Source organism: Peromyscus maniculatus, chromosome 9 (genome assembly GCF_049852395.1).
Source record: "Peromyscus maniculatus bairdii isolate BWxNUB_F1_BW_parent chromosome 9, HU_Pman_BW_mat_3.1, whole genome shotgun sequence".
Lineage (NCBI taxonomy): Eukaryota > Metazoa > Chordata > Mammalia > Rodentia > Cricetidae > Peromyscus > Peromyscus maniculatus.
The window spans coordinates 96,828,816-96,845,498 of NC_134860.1; the positions used below are offsets into that span (position 1 = coordinate 96,828,816).

The 16,683-nt window shown below is 39.8% G+C and overlaps 1 protein-coding gene across 4 annotated transcripts in view; it reads left to right on the forward strand.

The window, feature by feature from the left end:
- Pibf1 (progesterone immunomodulatory binding factor 1) overlaps positions 1 to 16,683 on the forward strand; it is a 188,013-nt gene that overhangs the window by 102,564 nt on the left and 68,766 nt on the right. For all 4 annotated transcript variants that reach the window (XR_013042572.1, XR_013042573.1, XR_013042574.1 and 1 more), the window contains exons 11-13: positions 3,994 to 4,159; positions 6,837 to 6,987; positions 14,012 to 14,102. Coding sequence is in view for 1 of the 4 variants with exons in the window: in XM_006978006.4 (XP_006978068.1) it covers positions 3,994 to 4,159; positions 6,837 to 6,987; positions 14,012 to 14,102 (408 nt within the window). In the remaining 3 variants the exon portion in view is untranslated. The remainder of the gene's footprint in view (positions 1 to 3,993; positions 4,160 to 6,836; positions 6,988 to 14,011; positions 14,103 to 16,683) is intronic.

Consider the following 16,683-nt stretch of genomic DNA (forward strand, 5'->3'; position numbering starts at 1 on the left):
AAGTAGGAGGATCAGCATGCAAGGTCTTGTTTGCCCTACACAGTGAGCCCAGAGCCAGCCTAACCTGGGGAAGATCCTATCTCAAAGAGTTGTCATGGAGAGGCAAAAAGAAGAAGGAAGGAAAGAAAACCAGGGCAAAGGTCTGGTTTTTAGCATTATGATCTCGTTGCCAGCACTTCCCCCCGACCCCTTAATTTGTGCTGGGCATGCGTGTGTGCTGTGTGCACCCCGTTGTACAGGCACTTCTCGGGGTTAAAGGACAAATTCAAGTGTCGTTCTTCTGGTGTTCTATGGGTTGGGTTGGGTTTCTTCTCCACACAATACAGTATTAGCTGAGCCGCAGACATCTGCCTGACTCTGCCTCTTCGGGACTGGGATTGTAAGCTCAGACCACCCACTTAGCTTTGGTTTCCCGGGACTCTAGGAATGCGACTCGCCTCTTCATGCTTGTGAGGCAAACACTACTGACCGGCTCTCCCCCCAGCCCCAACTTGGAAAACTTTTGTTGAGGTTTAACTTTCTTGTAACTTCCTATGTAACAGCAGATTTTTGCTTCTCCTTTTTGCTCTTTGTTCTTCTAGCTCTTAACTTTCTGTTGCAGTGACTATTTCTTTAAACAGTTCATTCTAAGACTTTCTGTTCTTGCTTTGAAGTGGTGTTTAATGTCTAGGTGGCTCTTATGAAAACTAGAACCAGTTACAAATACATCATAAGGACAAATGTAGCCAGATACCAGGCTCAGGACAGGATGGCTGCGAGGAGAGGCAGAGATTCTGGTTGCGCGTCATAGGAAATTTGACCTCTCAAGGTTACTCTGCTCAAGTAGAATGCCAAACATGAAGCTGTTGTGTGGACAGTACTGACTGGGTTCAAGTAAGTGTGCAGTGTGAGAGGCGGAGATGAGAGGTCTGAGTCAGCACGGGAGAACGCAACAGGTTATGTGAGCAAAACAAGTTAAGTGGGCGTTACCTGAAACTGCAGGCCGGGCTCTTGACGTCATCAGTTAGTTCCTCACTGTTAGACCTGCTTTTGTAGCTATTATGTTTGCTCAGCGTTTCTCAGGTCAATTTAGCAAATTAAAATAATCAAGACCATTACAAAGACATAATGACTGAAGGCAAGTTCTTTCCCTGGTAAAACGATATGAAAATCAATTAGTGTTGAGAATTACCATTTGGTTTTGGAGAAGCTCCGTTCCTAAACTGAACTCGGATTTCTAGGAGACATTTCTTGTTTTCTGTTGTTGAGTTGCCTGTATTCCAAGTGTCTGAATGGTGTCTGCTGCTTTGTGTTTTCATACAGAGAAAGAACATGAAAGCTGAACTGAATTTTCAGGTGCCAGGTAGTGGATAAGAGCAAGTGGTGCTTAGAGCTAGTCTAATTGCATGTTTAAAGCTGCCATTGGTATCAAAAACACCTAAAGTGGTCTAAACCCATAAAAGACCAATTTCTCAGATGAGTCTTTCCAAAACAAATTACCTTAAAGGTCAGCACCTCATTCTCAATTGCTTTTCCAATCTACTTGAGTTACGTGGTTTATATATGTCCTGCAGTTTGGCATTCAGAAAAAGTATTGACATGATGGTGTGTGGGGTTGGTTGGCATGGGTTGATTTTTTTTTGAGACAGTCTCAAAAAATCCTAGGTTGGCCTTGAACTTGCTATGTAAGCTAGGATGACCTTCAGTTCCCTATCCTCATGCTCCCCAATATGAGATTACAGGTGTGTGACATCATGCTAGATGATGTGTTTTATGCATTTAAATTTGCAATACAACCTGACCTATAGAGTAAAGAGACATTTCCATTGCAGTAAAATACTGAATTAATAAATTTTTGAGCATGATAAATATGTATCACTCAAACCCATTAGAATATCTGTAATAACGTAGACATTGATAAAGGTTAAAAGAAATTGGTGAAACTGTCATGCTTTTTGTTGCTGATGGGATATAAAGTGATACAATTTTATTGGAAAATAGTTTGATAATTCCTCGAATAGTTAATAGGGTTTCCTTTTGACTCAAGAAATGAAAGCGTATTTATAAAAGTTTGCATACAAAGGTTCATAGTGGCATTACTCATAATAGACCAAAAGCAGGAACAGCTCAGATGCTCATCAACTGTTAAATGGATAAACAAATATGGTATATCCATAAAGTGGCATGTTATTCAGCCATAAGAAGAAATGAAGTATTGATTCATGCTACAACACGAGGGAGACTTGAAAACATCAAACAAGACTAAGTATATGAATCTATTTGAGACATTCACAGTAAGCAAATTTATTTTTAAAAAAATTAGTAGTTGTTGAAGTCAGAGAAAGAATGGGTAGAGAATGACTCCGAAAGCTACACACCATGAAGCCAGGCTTGGGGAGACGTACTTGTCATCCCCGGCACTGGGAAGGAATCAAGAAGATCCCTGAATGTGGAACTTGCTGGCCAGCCAACCTAGCCTGATCAGTGAGAGGTCTCAGGGAGACCTGGTCTCATAACTCACAATGGGAAGTTCCCAAGGAATGGTGTGCACGCTTTACCTTTGACCTTCACACATGTATACACACTACAAATGTTGTATCAAATGCGTAACTTTGTGAGTTTATTAAATACGCTTGAATTGTCCTTACCTAAAAGGGTGAGCTTTGTGGTTTATGAACTATATTTCAACATATCATTTTACCTATATGTGCTTCTCCATATAAAAAAGTATGTGTGTACATGTTTGTGTACACATGTATTGAGGGCACAATGTACACTTGTGTATGGTTGTGGAGGTCAGAGGTCACTATCAAGTGTCTTCTTCGGTTGCTCTTGACTTTACTTTTTGAGGCAGGGTCTCTCACTGAACTTCACTAATTTAGCTGCTCTGTGTAGCAGCACGCACCAGAGAGCTTCCTGTCTGTCTCCCCAGTGCTGAGATGATGAATGTGTACCATCGGGGCTGTGTTTGGGGATGCGAGGGATGGGAGCTCAAGTCCTTGTGCTTCTGCAGCAAGCATTTACCTGCGGAACCATCCCTCCAACCCCTAAAACAGTATTTCTAATGGAATTGTTGGAACTTTTCACATATAATGCTAGGGCTTTCCAAAACAGCGTTAAAGCTGACTTTTTCTTAAAGCCTTGCTGTTACAAGGTATAGCATATGCACTGCCTGGAGCTTTCTCTAGCCTGCATGTGAGACACTATTTCCCAAGGTGATGGTGTGCCAAGAGTGAAGTGGCCTTCAGCATGTGCATTAAAGCCCGAGTGCTTAGATTACACACACACACACACACACACACACACACACACACACACACACGCACACACGCACACACGCACACACGCACACACGCACACACGCACACATGGCACCAGAGAGAGAAAGTTGGTCTCTTTTCTGTGTGTTCCCATAACCTCAAGATTATCATATTGAACCAATCATACCACTCTTGGATTTTCATGTTTATTTTCCTATCTTCCCCAGAAAATTGTAAGTTCCTTAAGAGGAAAAGAACAACCTTTTGTCTAGTGTAGTCCCATTATCTCTTACAGATGATACTAGCTCACTATTTGAGTAAGTGAATTTTAATAACATTTTCCTAGATTCATAGGGGTTCTGTGAAAAAGTGTACAGTGTCTGCTTTGCTTTCTCTTAGAACACAATCAACATGGAATATTTTCAAACTTGGAGTATGCTATAGCATACTTGTATGTTAATTAGAATTGTTTTTATTACAGTTATACTTATGAAATTAGGAGAATGGCCCATCTGTGTTGTTAAATATACCATTTGATAATTGGCACATAAATTCCATGTAATATTCAAGTAGATATTTATAGTACATATTCCCCCCATACATATGCCTAACTAAATGATAAAAGCTTTTCTGAATAAAGATAAAGTATTGATTGTGTGAACATAATATGGTGGTGTGGAAAGTAGAAGTGAGGTCGGTGCTCCCATAAACCCTCTCAGCTACTCTAGATACCCATCACCTTCTTTTCTTTCAGATACAGAGAGCTCCAGCTGAGTACAGAAAGCAAAGTATCTGAATTTCTCCATCAGAGTAAGCTGAAGTCCTTTGAAAGTGAACGTGTTCAGCTCCTGCAAGAGGAAACTGCAAGAAATCTCACACAGTGCCAGTTGGAATGTGAAAAATACCAGAAGAAATTAGAGGTACCTTTCTGCAATTTTCCCTTGACATAAGCTTCCAAAGTATGGTATTTACATAGAGCCTCATTCTTCCTAGAGAACTCTATCTTATCCTCACAAGAAAATGAGGAAATTAAGGCAGGAGGAGTTATCACACCTGGAATCCCAGCACATTGGAGTCTGAGACAGGTGACAGGTCTGACTGAGGCCCACATACCCAGCCAGAGCTATGTAATGAGACCTTGTTTCAAAAACAGAAAGAAAAGATATCTGAATAGCAGAAATATATGCACCAAAAATGACTAAAATTGTTTTTCAAAAAAATTTAGAAATGGTTTCTTTAATACTAACAACCAAAAGCTTTCAATTACTGGGAATTCTTATGTAAGAAAAATGAAGTCACTATGAAGAAAATGATAGAAGTATAATGGTGTGTATGAGACAAAACACAGTCCTTTTGAAAGGGGATAGTTGGGATTTTATGTTTTCCAGTTTTCATCAAGAAAACTTTCTACTATTTTAGCATTTAAAATTTTACATTTGTTTACGTGTGTGTGTGTGTGTGTGTGTGTGTGTGCGCGCGCGCGTGCGCGCGCGAGCGCGAGGTAGAGGGCATTTGAAAGTCAGAGGACAACTTTCAGTAATCAGTTCTTTCACTTGGGAAGCAAAGCCGTCTTACTGGCCAGTTTCCAGCATATTTTTTTAATCCAACAAACTAATTCTGTGGTACAAGTGGAAGAATAGATAGAGACTAGTCAATATTTCTTAAGAATTTTCTAAAGAAGTGAGAGGAAATATTTATTACATTTTAAAATACATGGTATTTGGATGCCAGCTAAACCTACGCATTTTACAATTCTAGTTTTTCTTTCTGCATATGAATGTACTTAGTTATGAAAACATGCAATTATAGGTCAATACAAAATGGAAGATAATGAAACTGAAAACTGGTCAATTGAAAGCCTTTCCTGGGGCCTGAAGAGACAGGTGGCTCATAGGTAACCGTGCTGGCTGCTCTTCAGAGGCCCTGGGTTCTGTTCTCAGCACCTCCTGGTGCCTCACAACCTTCTCTAACTCCAGTTACAGAGATCCAGTGCCCTCCCTCTTCTGGCCTCTGCTGGCATAGACAGACATGTAGGCAAAACACTCATACACAGAAAAATAAAATCCAAAAGAATTTTTAAGGTTTAAAAAAACTTTAAACCTTTCATAATTGAAAATTAATCAAGTAGTAAAGCATTTCCCCAAATTATAATGTAAATCAATTCTAAGATTTGTTTGTAATTTATTAAATGTATGGATTTTGTATTTGTTGATCTATCATTCAGCGCTACTTTAAAAGATCTGTACATTCTAGATGAGCATATTGTTTTTGGAAAACAGTTTGGCACTGTGTATTTGTTAGGCTGTATTTTAAATATGTAAAATATGTAAAATGCTTCATGAGCAGATACTCATCACAGTGTTATTTATAATAGTGAAGAACTTGACACTATAAATCTCACTATGGTGAGATTAAAAACAGCTGTGTGTCATAGAATCAAGGGATATTTTAGGATTTCATAAGATATCAAATATACTTTTTTCATAGTAGATGGATAGAGCTCCTCATATAACTATATACACTGACTCTTATCAATTTTATTACTGGGTTGTGAACGTAATTCAGTGGCAAAGCTGTTGCCTCACAAGCACAATCCCTGACACCATAAAATAAACGTAAAATAATTTTTTTGTTTTTTGTTTTCAGAGACCGGGTTTCTCTGTGTAGCCCTGGTTGTCCTGGACCTTGCTCTGTAGCCCAGGCTGTCCTCGAACTCTCAGAGATCCGCCTGCCTCTGCCTCCCGAGTTAAAGGCGTGCACCACCATGCCTGGCAAAATAAGTTTTTGAATTTATTTTTATTGTGTGTGTGAATGACGAGTGTCTGTGTGGACATCTGTGCCACTGCACATCTGTGAAAGTTGGAGGACAGTTGTGTACGTTCTCTGCCACCTGTATATGGTCACAGGACTGAACTCCTCAGGGCACCAGACTTACTGCAGTAAGTGCCTTTACCTGCCACGCTGCCTGGCAAGCCCCACACCAGCTTTAAAAAAGGTTGGTAAATGGACTCAGCAGGTTGTCATGTACTTATGTAATAATAATCAAAGAATTTGCATCTCTTGATCCTTCTCAAAGACTTTTTAAGAAACCTTTCTTTGCAAAGGCATTTCTGCTGTTGCCCTATGTGGAACTTACATTTACTTTTTGATTTGGACTCAAGCCTGTTAGGAAACCAAAAATGCTAAAAGCTGGACAGTGCAGGTTGAGTAATGGAAAGCTGGAGAGCTCCTCACATTGTTTTTATACAGCTCTGTGCTGACTGCCTCCTAACTGATCTTAGGTAGATTTCACACGCTGCATCTGTTTGAATTCTAACAAGCAAATGTTAATTTTGCCCCTAAATTCGTTTATATTCAGCATATATAATTATTGACAAAGCATTTTATAACCTCCAGTTAAAAGCACCAGAATTTTTTACTTGGCAGTAAATTCATGATTTCCTCATTAGTCCTTGTAGTTGAGGAGCTTTTTCTTAACATTTGAGTAGCTGAAGGAGAAAAAGCATACATATGTCTCTGCATCATCTCTTCTTTTAGTGTGAGCCTGAGGAATTCTTACCTCTTTGAACTTTTGTCGTTCTCTTCTTCCACTACTAGGTTTTAACTAAAGAATTTTATAGTCTCCAGTCTTCTTCTGAAAAACGCATTACTGAACTCGAAGCACAGAACTCCGAGCATCAGGCGAGGTTAGACATTTACGAGAAGCTGGAAAAAGAGCTTGACGAGATAATAATGCAAACAGCAGAGAGTAAGTCTGCCCCACATCTTTACTTGGACCATGACAGGAAAGCTAGCATCCTTCCTAAAAATTCCTTGGTATAGAGGGGTTTAAAATGTAAGTGCTGATCATTTGTAAAGAGTACTCTCTATTTTCTGTAACACTTGGTATAAATTTTCAATAGTTAGACTCAAAAAAGTAAATACGAGCTAGTCAGTGGTGGCACGCAACTTTAATCCCAGGACTGGGAGGCAGAAGCAGGAGGATCTCAGTGAGTTCAAGGCCAGCCTGGTCTACAAGAGCGAGATCCAGGACAGGTACCAAAACTACACAGAGAAACCCTGTCTCGAAAAACCAAAAGAATAAACAGGCTAAATTTGATAGATTTTATGTGTTTAATTGACTCATTCTATAAGTACTAAATTTTCTTTGTGTCAGGATCTAGGAACAGAAAGTTTGCAAACATTCTACCTCAGGGCCTGCCGTGTCGCTCACTGGTAGAGTGCTCTTCTGCTCTGTGCAAGCTTTCGATTTGGTCCCTAGCACAGCAGTGAAAACCAAAGCCCCAGCAACACCAAAAGCTGATAGTGGGCATGGGACACCGTCCTGTTATCCTCCCCTCGGGAAACTGAGGCAGGAAGATGTCCAGATCTAAGCCAACATCAGTTATGTATTAATTAAACCTTGGAGATGAGAAATAACTAAAAAGGGAGATGATACATGAAATTCAGTAGTATACTGCATTATAATCTTTGATGCTTAATTTTCATGTGTTTATCCCTCCCATCATACTGTCGTGATTTTTTTTTTTTTTTTTGAGACAGAAAGGCTTCAAACTTGTTTCAACTTGTTTTGTATAAAGGATGACCTTGAGCTCCTGATCCTCCTTCCTTTGCCAGCCCAGTTGCTGATGACCAGAGCACACTGACTGCACCTTGCTTATGTCATGTGGACTGGATGTTGAACTTTGGGCCCTATGCATACAAGCAGAACACTCTAGCAAACGACTTTGTCGGATTTGTCCTTTTTGTTCTTATATGTTTTAATTTTGAGACAGATTTCTCACAGCCCATACTAGCCCAGGCTGATCTTGAACTTGTGACTTCCTTGCCTTGGCCTCTCAAGAGCTGGGAAAACAGGCCTGTGCCACCATATTCATCTGTCTTGTCTCAAATTTTAAGGGTTGTTTTAAGTTAACATTCAAATTAGCAATTACTATAGCTGTACTTATTTCTGTTCAAAATTCAGAATTGGCTTTCTTATAAAAGGGTCTTTAAACTTCACTTGAGTTGAATTAGAATCTATGTGAGGTTCTCATTAGTTGGGATACACTTCACGGAAGGGTTATATTTTTTATAGCAATGTTTTATTTCATTCCTATCGTTGTCTTATTTCCCATCGCCACGGTCAGTGTCTGACAACTTCAGGACATTCCAGAGTTACCTGCAGCTTCTTCAATGGCCTTTGTAGAATACAGACTTGACCCTGTCATACGCCTGCTTAATGTCTCTCTGTTGCTTTACTAAAACAGCACAAAATACTGGCCAGGATCTGAACATTCATAGACCCAGTAATCAATACTTTTAAGGTCAGAGGATCAGAAGTTCAAGGCCAATATGGACTACATAGCAAGACCATCTTTTCAAAAACAACCAAATTCATAGAGTCAGGCTCCTGTTTATCTTTCTAGTTTTCATGTTTCACTCTTCCCTTTCATGTCACATTATTATCTAAATGTTCCATATTCATATAATTGTTTTACTAGACATACGTCATTTTGTCTAAGCAGATTAGTAATAGAAGTGTTTCTCTGTGAAAGATAATCTACAGAAAAGCCATGGCTACTGTTAAATCTGTGGAGTGAACACTGAATGTGTTCCCCATTAAAAAGAGAACAGGGCAAGGGTTTCTACTTCCTCAGCATAGTAAACTGCATTTGCACATACTAATGAAATAAGGCCAGAAGGAAGGCATAATCTTATAAAGATCAGAGCTGGGTTTAACTCAGACTTAGGTACTTAGATGTCCTAGTTAGTTACCAAAAAGGACAAAGTCAAGTGCAACACCGTGGACGCTGTTCAGGGAACTGAAGCAGGCGAAGCTGGAGCAGGCAGACTCCAAGTCTAAGGTGGGGAGGACGGGGGAGGATGAGGGGAGGATGAGGGGAGGGAGACCAGAAAGGAAAAGACGGCCTTTACATTTTCAAATGAAATGACTACTACACCTAAGTACCAAAATATGAAATCACTGTACACACACACACACACACACACACACACACACACACACACACACACATTCATTTAGAAGCCCTCAACTGGAAAAGTTAACATACAAATAATTTCCTTGAGTAGTGTCAATAAAAAAAGAACAACCATGGAATACTTAGGAGTCAGCTTACAAACACTAAAAAGACACAAAATACTAAGAATGAAACACGAATTGCTAGACAGTCTTATTAATAAAAACCCAGAGCCAGATATTGGGTGAAAATTGACAGATCAGAGGAATAGAACAACCCAGCCACAAGTTCTTACCACGAGGAAATCCTCAGCCCAAGAGAGAGCTGTTTCCTGTATACTCACACCTATATCCCTTTCTGTGCCCTTCCATCTCACTTCTCTCTGCCCAGCTACATCACTTCCTCTTTCCACCCAGCTCTATCACTTCCTGTCTGTCTGTTCAGACCTCCAGACCTCTATGGTTAACTAGTGCTTGGATTAAAGGAGTATGCCACCACGTCTATCTCTGTTCCTGGTGTGGGCTTGAACTCAGAGATCCGGATGAATCTCTGCCTCCCGAATGCTAGGATTAAGGGTGTGTGCTACCACTGCCTGACCTCTATGTTTACTATAGTGACTGGCTTTTTCCTCTGACCTCCAGGCAAGCTTTATTTGTTAGAGCACAAACAAAATATCACCACATAAGAAAAATAAGGGACCTCTCCCTTAGTGTCAAGAAATCTATCATAATTTCTGTCCTTATGATCTGATTTTGTCTCAAACACAATTCCAACATGCTCTTTCTATATTTCACTTTATGAAAATTCAAAGACTGTAAAACAAAAGCCAAAGTGAATTTGGAAAAAAAAAAGGGGGGGGGACTACAAAAGTGGTGTTGTATGCCTTTAACATTTATCGTAAAATTACAGTGTCTGGCTAGTACACGGTAGTCCTGTAAAGACTCACACAACAGTGAGGCAGAGATTGAACTCGGAAGCAGACCCACGTGCACATGCGTGTTTGCTCATGAACAAAAGCAGCAGAGCAGTGGGTAGGAGAAAAGAAATTGTTCAATAAGTGGTGCTAAGCCTTGGCCATCCTTACGCCAGTGAGCCTCAGCGTACCAATACTAACCTGAAATGAGGCTCTGTGGAAGAGCCGAAGCTGCAAGCCTTCTGCAGAAAAGGACAGGATCGTTCCCTCTTGGAATTGGGGAAGATCTTGAAGCTACAGCCTGAAAGCAATTGCCATAAGAGAAAAAGAGATTGGGCAGACATCATCAAACTCATTCAAAAAAGATGATTAATAAATGAGTATCCAAGGGCTGGAGAGATGGCTCAGCGTTTAAGAGCACCAACTGTTCTTCCAAAGGACCCAGGTTCAATTCCCAGCAACCACATGGTAGCTCACAACCAGGATGAGATCTGGTGCCCTCTTCTGTCCTGCAGGGACACATGCAGGCAGAACACCGTATACATAATAAATAAATATTTAAAAATAAATAAATGAGTAACCAAGACATGGACCCTAATAAAGTAATCACTGTTTTATATCTGACAACAGAATGATATCCAAAACAAGAAGATTCCTCGAGGAAAATACCAAATGTAAATCCGACAAAGAACTGTTGGTGTCCATTTATGGTAGACGGAGAAAGATGTCTTTGTCCCAGTCTCTGGATTCTGAATATGTTAACTTAGATGGCAAAAGAGACTTCGCAGTTGTGCCTGAGTTAAGGCTCCACAGCCAAGATTATCCTGGTTGTGTGGTTGAGCTTAGTGTAATCACAAGAGAAAAGGAGAGAGGTGGGTAAAGTAAAGGCCTGGAGAAAATCCGACATACTGTACTGATGGCTTTGAAACTGGGAGAAGGGACTGGACTGTGGCGTAACAGCATCTTTGGGAGTAGAAAAGGACAAGGAAACAGGATCTTCCCCAGAGCTCCCTCAAAACCGCCAGCATTCTGACCTTAAACCCTGTGGGGCCTGGTGGGCTTACCTTCTGCACATAAGGCCCTGAATTCCATCCCCAGCACTTGGGCTGGAGGGATCTTTGAGAATAAGCAGCTGATCTACTTCTAAGAACTGTGTGATAACAAATTTGTCTTATTTAAGCTATAAAAATCTAGCAATCTATATGTAATAGCAGAAATAAGAATTTAATAATTCAATACTCAAAGAGCCCATGCAATTCTGAAAAAAAAAAAAGGAAGAGTCCAATTTAAAACATGGAGGGAAGCAGAACGGCTCCACAGACAGCCGCGCCTGCCCCCACTAGTTGGACCCCCACAGCTGCAGGCTGTCCTCCAGCATTGCTTGCACTGGTTCTGTTTCCTCTTCCCTCTCTAAAGTTGGGGTGCCTATGTCCATGATGTGTCCTAAGTCTACATTGTTATCTCATCACTGAGCACCTCTTGTCAGCACTGCTTCCTCCCGCGTTCTCTCTGGGGTGCCTACCTTACCACCCCAACTCCTGCTCAGCCACCCTAGTAGTAGAGTAAGTTCTTACTCCATTTCTGGAGTGGATAGTATTAACTCTGTGGAGTACTACTATAATTTGTCAGGAATTCTCCTTGTCACAAAACTCTGAGCCATTCCCCCTAGTACTGCAACACCAGCATCTGTAGCACGGATCTTCAAAGGTCTTATTAATAAAAACAAACCTGGAGCGTGGTACTGGGGTCAGTGCTGGAAGATCAGAGAAGCAGAACAAGCCACAGCTTCCTCACCTCTCCAACTCCTCAGCTGATCCTGTTTCCTCAGACTGGAAGCCTCTGAGTCCTCATCCAAATGGATCTCAGCCAAACTGCTGCTCAAAAGCCTAAAAGCTTAACCAGCTCTAAGTTCCTGGTCCTCACGCCTTATATACCTTTCTGCTTTCTGCCATCACTTCCTGGGATTAAAGGCGTGAGTCACCATGCCTGGCTGTTTCCAGTGTGGCCTTGAACTCACAGAGATCTGGATGGATTTCTGCCTCTGGAATGCTACAATTAAAGGCGTGTACTACCACTGCCTAACCTCTATGTTTAATATTATGGCTGTTCTGTTCTCTGACCCCCAGATAAGTTTATTGGGGTGCACAATATATCAACCACAAGCATCAACAAGAAGCCATCTGTTGTGTCATCTTACATTAATCTATGAGTTTCTTATTTACCATAGAACAAAATCCGTGGGCTGGGAAGATTTTCATTCCATTCACTATTAGAACTAAGCTTCCTTCTTTTACCAACACTTTCCAGACAGATTCAGCCATATTTGTCACAATTACTAAAACTGTATACTCCACAAGATTATGCCTCTGCAAATATAATTCTCTGCTGTGCCTTGTCTGAATATCAGTTTTCACATGTCTTGCTAGTGACTTCTAGGAGAAATAGTGGCACTCAGATACAATTGCATTGTGCTCTGCTTCTAAGGCATACTATGCAGTCTCTTTACTATCACTTCCCATGTTGTATAGTACTTTGTTTTTATAATTGAATCCCTAGAATAGTTATATTCTGTATGAGTTATTAATCATTGAACATTAAACTCAGATTTAGCGCTTCTATCAGTATCCAACTATGCTAACTAAATTTACCTCTCTCTGCTCTGAGTTTTGAGCCATTTAAGACAGACAAGAATCGCCGGGCGGTGGTGGCGCACACCTTTAATCCTAGCACTCGGGAGGCAGAGCAGGTGGATCTCTGTGAGTTCGAGGCCAACCTGGGCTATAAAGTGATTTCTAGGAAAGGCGCAAAGCTACACAGAGAAACCCTGTCTCGAAAATAAAAAAATAAATAAATTAAAAAAAAAGACAAGAATCAAATATGTATCCAGTGATAGCTCTACTTCTGTTCTAGCATTTTGTTAGAGATTACCTTGGCTATTTTAGTTAGAACCAAAAAGGATAAAACTAATTTTTATGGCCTTTGGTGCCTATTTTTTAGTCCATGTTTTCAATGAAATGTCATTACAGGTCAGCAAGATGCTCATGGATAAGGGCACTTGCCACAAAACCTGATCACCTTTGTTCAGTCCTCAGAACCAAATCTTGCAAGTTGTCCTCTGACCTCTACATAAATACATGCACACAGACACACACAAACACACACACAAAAAAAAAAATTAAAATGGCATTACATTTAAACTTTTACCCATTAAGAAACTGATCTATTTGTTCAAACACCTTATAGGCAGTTCTGTGACAATTGCAGTATTTTTTAAGTTACTTTCCCTGAATTGTTTTACAGTTATAAAATTAATGCCAAGCATATCTTTCAGTGATTAGAGATTAGCTCTAAGGGTAGATTTTCTGCCTAACATTTAGGAAGCTTTAGATTCAATCCTCAGCATCATGTAACCCCAGCATGGTTGTATATTTCTGTAATCAGAAATACACTCAGTACTCAGGAAGTGGAGGTAGGAGGATCAGTACCCCAGGGCCATCCTTGACGTAGTAAGTTCAAGAGAAGCCTAGGCTACATGAGAACATGTCTCAAAAACAAAACAAAACTTACCTTTATTAAATTGATTTTATAATTCTGTTGAATTCTATAATATATAGTTCATGTTAAAAGCCTTTGAATCCTTTAGAATACCATAACTGAGTTATTTTGCTCTATAAGAAAACATAGCCTATCAGGTGATGTAATCCTTTAACACCTTCTGAAAATAAATCAGCAACTCTAAGCAAGGATACACTTTAATATGCTTCACCTCTCTTAAATTATGCATTAGCCCTTATGAATGTTCCTGGGATTCTTAATCTGTTATCATCTTTTACTTTCACTTCTGCTATGATTTTTAAGGAAAAACACTATTTCACATCACATATTTTAATATTTTTCAGTTGAAAATGAAGATGAGGCTGAAAGGATTCTTTATTCCTATGGCTATGGTGCTAATGTTCCCACAACAGCTAAAAGACGACTAAAGCAAAGGTAAAATCAATACCGATTTATCTTATCTACTCCAGCTAAGTGTAATTATATAGTACATTTTGATAATGTACTGAGTTGAATGATAAAGTTACTTGTTCTTAATATTCATAAATATTAAATTGTTCACAAAGTAGGACATGATAATAACCATGAGCTTCATCTATATTTAAGTGAATTTAATGGTTAGGAGATGTGTACATTAAAACTTTCATGGTATTAGATGCAGTAACTTTTTAAAAGCCATTTTATTTTCACATTAATTTCAGGTAAATATAAATGCTTTGTAGCAATAATTTTCAAGTTAGAACTAATTAATTATGCTACCTTCAGTTCTTACTTCTCTTGTTTATTATTCATCTGCCTATGTATTTTCATATATATAATATATTATTTGTAACATATATAGTAAAATAGATATATTAAAGAAAGAAATGGAGAAAGCATATAAACTGTAGTGAAACCTATACAGTTTTTTAGTTACTTGTTTTGTCACTGACAAACACCTGACTACGGCTACTTAAGAAGGAGTGGTTTATTTGGGCTCACGTTTCAAGGGTGCACAGTCCATCCTGATGAAGAAATTGTGCCAACAGGATCATGAGGTAGCTGGTGACATTGCATCCACAGTAAGGAAGCAGAATGTGATGAATGCTGTCGATGGCTCCATTTCTCCTTTATGTTCATTTTAGGACGCCTACTCCTGGAATGGTGCCACCCACATTTAGGGTAGGTTCTCCCACCTCAGTTAATCTAATCAGGATAATCTCTTACAGACATGCTGAGGCTTGTCTCCTGATGATTCTAGATCCTGTGAGATTGCCAGTTCATATAAAACATAAACCACCCAAGGCTACGAGCCACATGAGATGGTGCACACCTGATCCCCACCTCCGGGCAGGGTGGTCTTAAAACTTGAGTCTCGAGTTCTACCTGAGCCATATAATCCATTCTAGGCCAGTCTGTGGCCTACTTAGGAAGAAAAAGAAATGAAGAAAGAAGAGAAGGGGGTGGAAAGACAGGCAAGGGAAGAGGAAGGGAGGTAGAAGGAGAGAGAAAAAAGAGCATTTACAGCTAAGGCTTTGTGCGGACCCAGAGAGCTGGTTAGAGGATGTCCTAAGCACTCGGTGCAGTCCTGCTTGAAAGCTGTCTCCACTCCACCAGCAGACATCTGCAGCCGTGAGTGCTGAGAGCTCCTCTCCCTAAGTTCATCCTGCCGTACAGAAATGTCCACGGCTCCACTTCTGCCAGACTGGCCAGCCCTCCAGAGTGTGGCCCCGCACCAGCAACCTTGTTTGCCTCTCTACTCAGAATGACAGTAATACTACATCTCCACTTGTAAACATCTATTTTCTCTACATCACAGTAACATATTTCCCTTTTTCAGGAAACATCATTGCCTGTGTAATTTCCTCACTTAGATAGAAGTTCTTCATGGTCAGCCACCACACCTTATTCTCTGACCTTCCCTAGCTCAGTGGAGAATACCTAGTTCAAAAAACATTTTTTATCTGAATGTTCAAGGTTTCAAAACTAATAGTCTGTTGTTTTATGAGGGCTAGTTTGGAAATTCAGAAACATACAACATAAGAAAATCTATCTTATGATATTTATGAAGATTTTTTTTCAATTTTTAAAAAAACAGATTTTGTTTTTGTTTTTTTTTTGTTTTGTTTTGTTTTTTGTTTTTTCAAGACAGGAGTTCTATGTATAACACTGGCTATCCTGGAACTCACTCTGTAGATCAGACTGGACTTGAACTCAGAGATCTTGTACTGCCTCTGCTTCCTAGGTGCTGGACTAAGGGCGTGCACTACCACCACCCGGCTAAGATTTTTGTTTCTTAAAAGTATGTGTGTATGCGCACACATGTATTTATGCACATGTCTGTGCACATGTGAGCTCAGGTCCCTACAGAGTAGGAGAAGGAGTATCAGATCTGTGTGTATATGTCTGTGCACGTGTACATCTGAAAGACGCCATCAGATCTCCTAAGCTGTAGGTTGTCAGCTGCCTGTCATGGAGCTGGCAACAAAGTGTGGGTCTTTACAGAGTGGTGTACACTCTTAACCACCTAGCCGTTATCTCCAGTTCCTTGTAGATAGTTTGAAAAGGTGGATGTAACAGCATAAAGAGAATAATTTATGACTACCTAAGGTAGTTTGGGATGCCACTTTAAAGGAAGTTAGAAGGAATGATTAAGAACTTATGTTGTTTATTGATTAAATATTTGAAAAATCTAGATCACAAATAGATGAAGAGAATGTGTCAGTTTGTAGCTAGAATAATTAATTTTGTTTAGTAGAAGTTCGGGTGCTTCCAAGTTATATATTACTTGAAAAATTGGTTCCTGTCCTATCCCTTCCTGGTGCTCTCAAAGGCTGATGTGACTGATTCAGGATATTTTGCAATTTTTAAATATATCTGGTTTTTTTAGTCCATTGTTCCCTAGAAAAGAATAGAAATGTGGGTAGTTTCATGAGTAAGAGACTTCTCTATTAGTAGAAAAATGTTTGGTAAAATACTCAAACTTGAAGCTTAATGGGAAAGTGTATTTTAGCATCTGAATCCTATAGATGTTTCT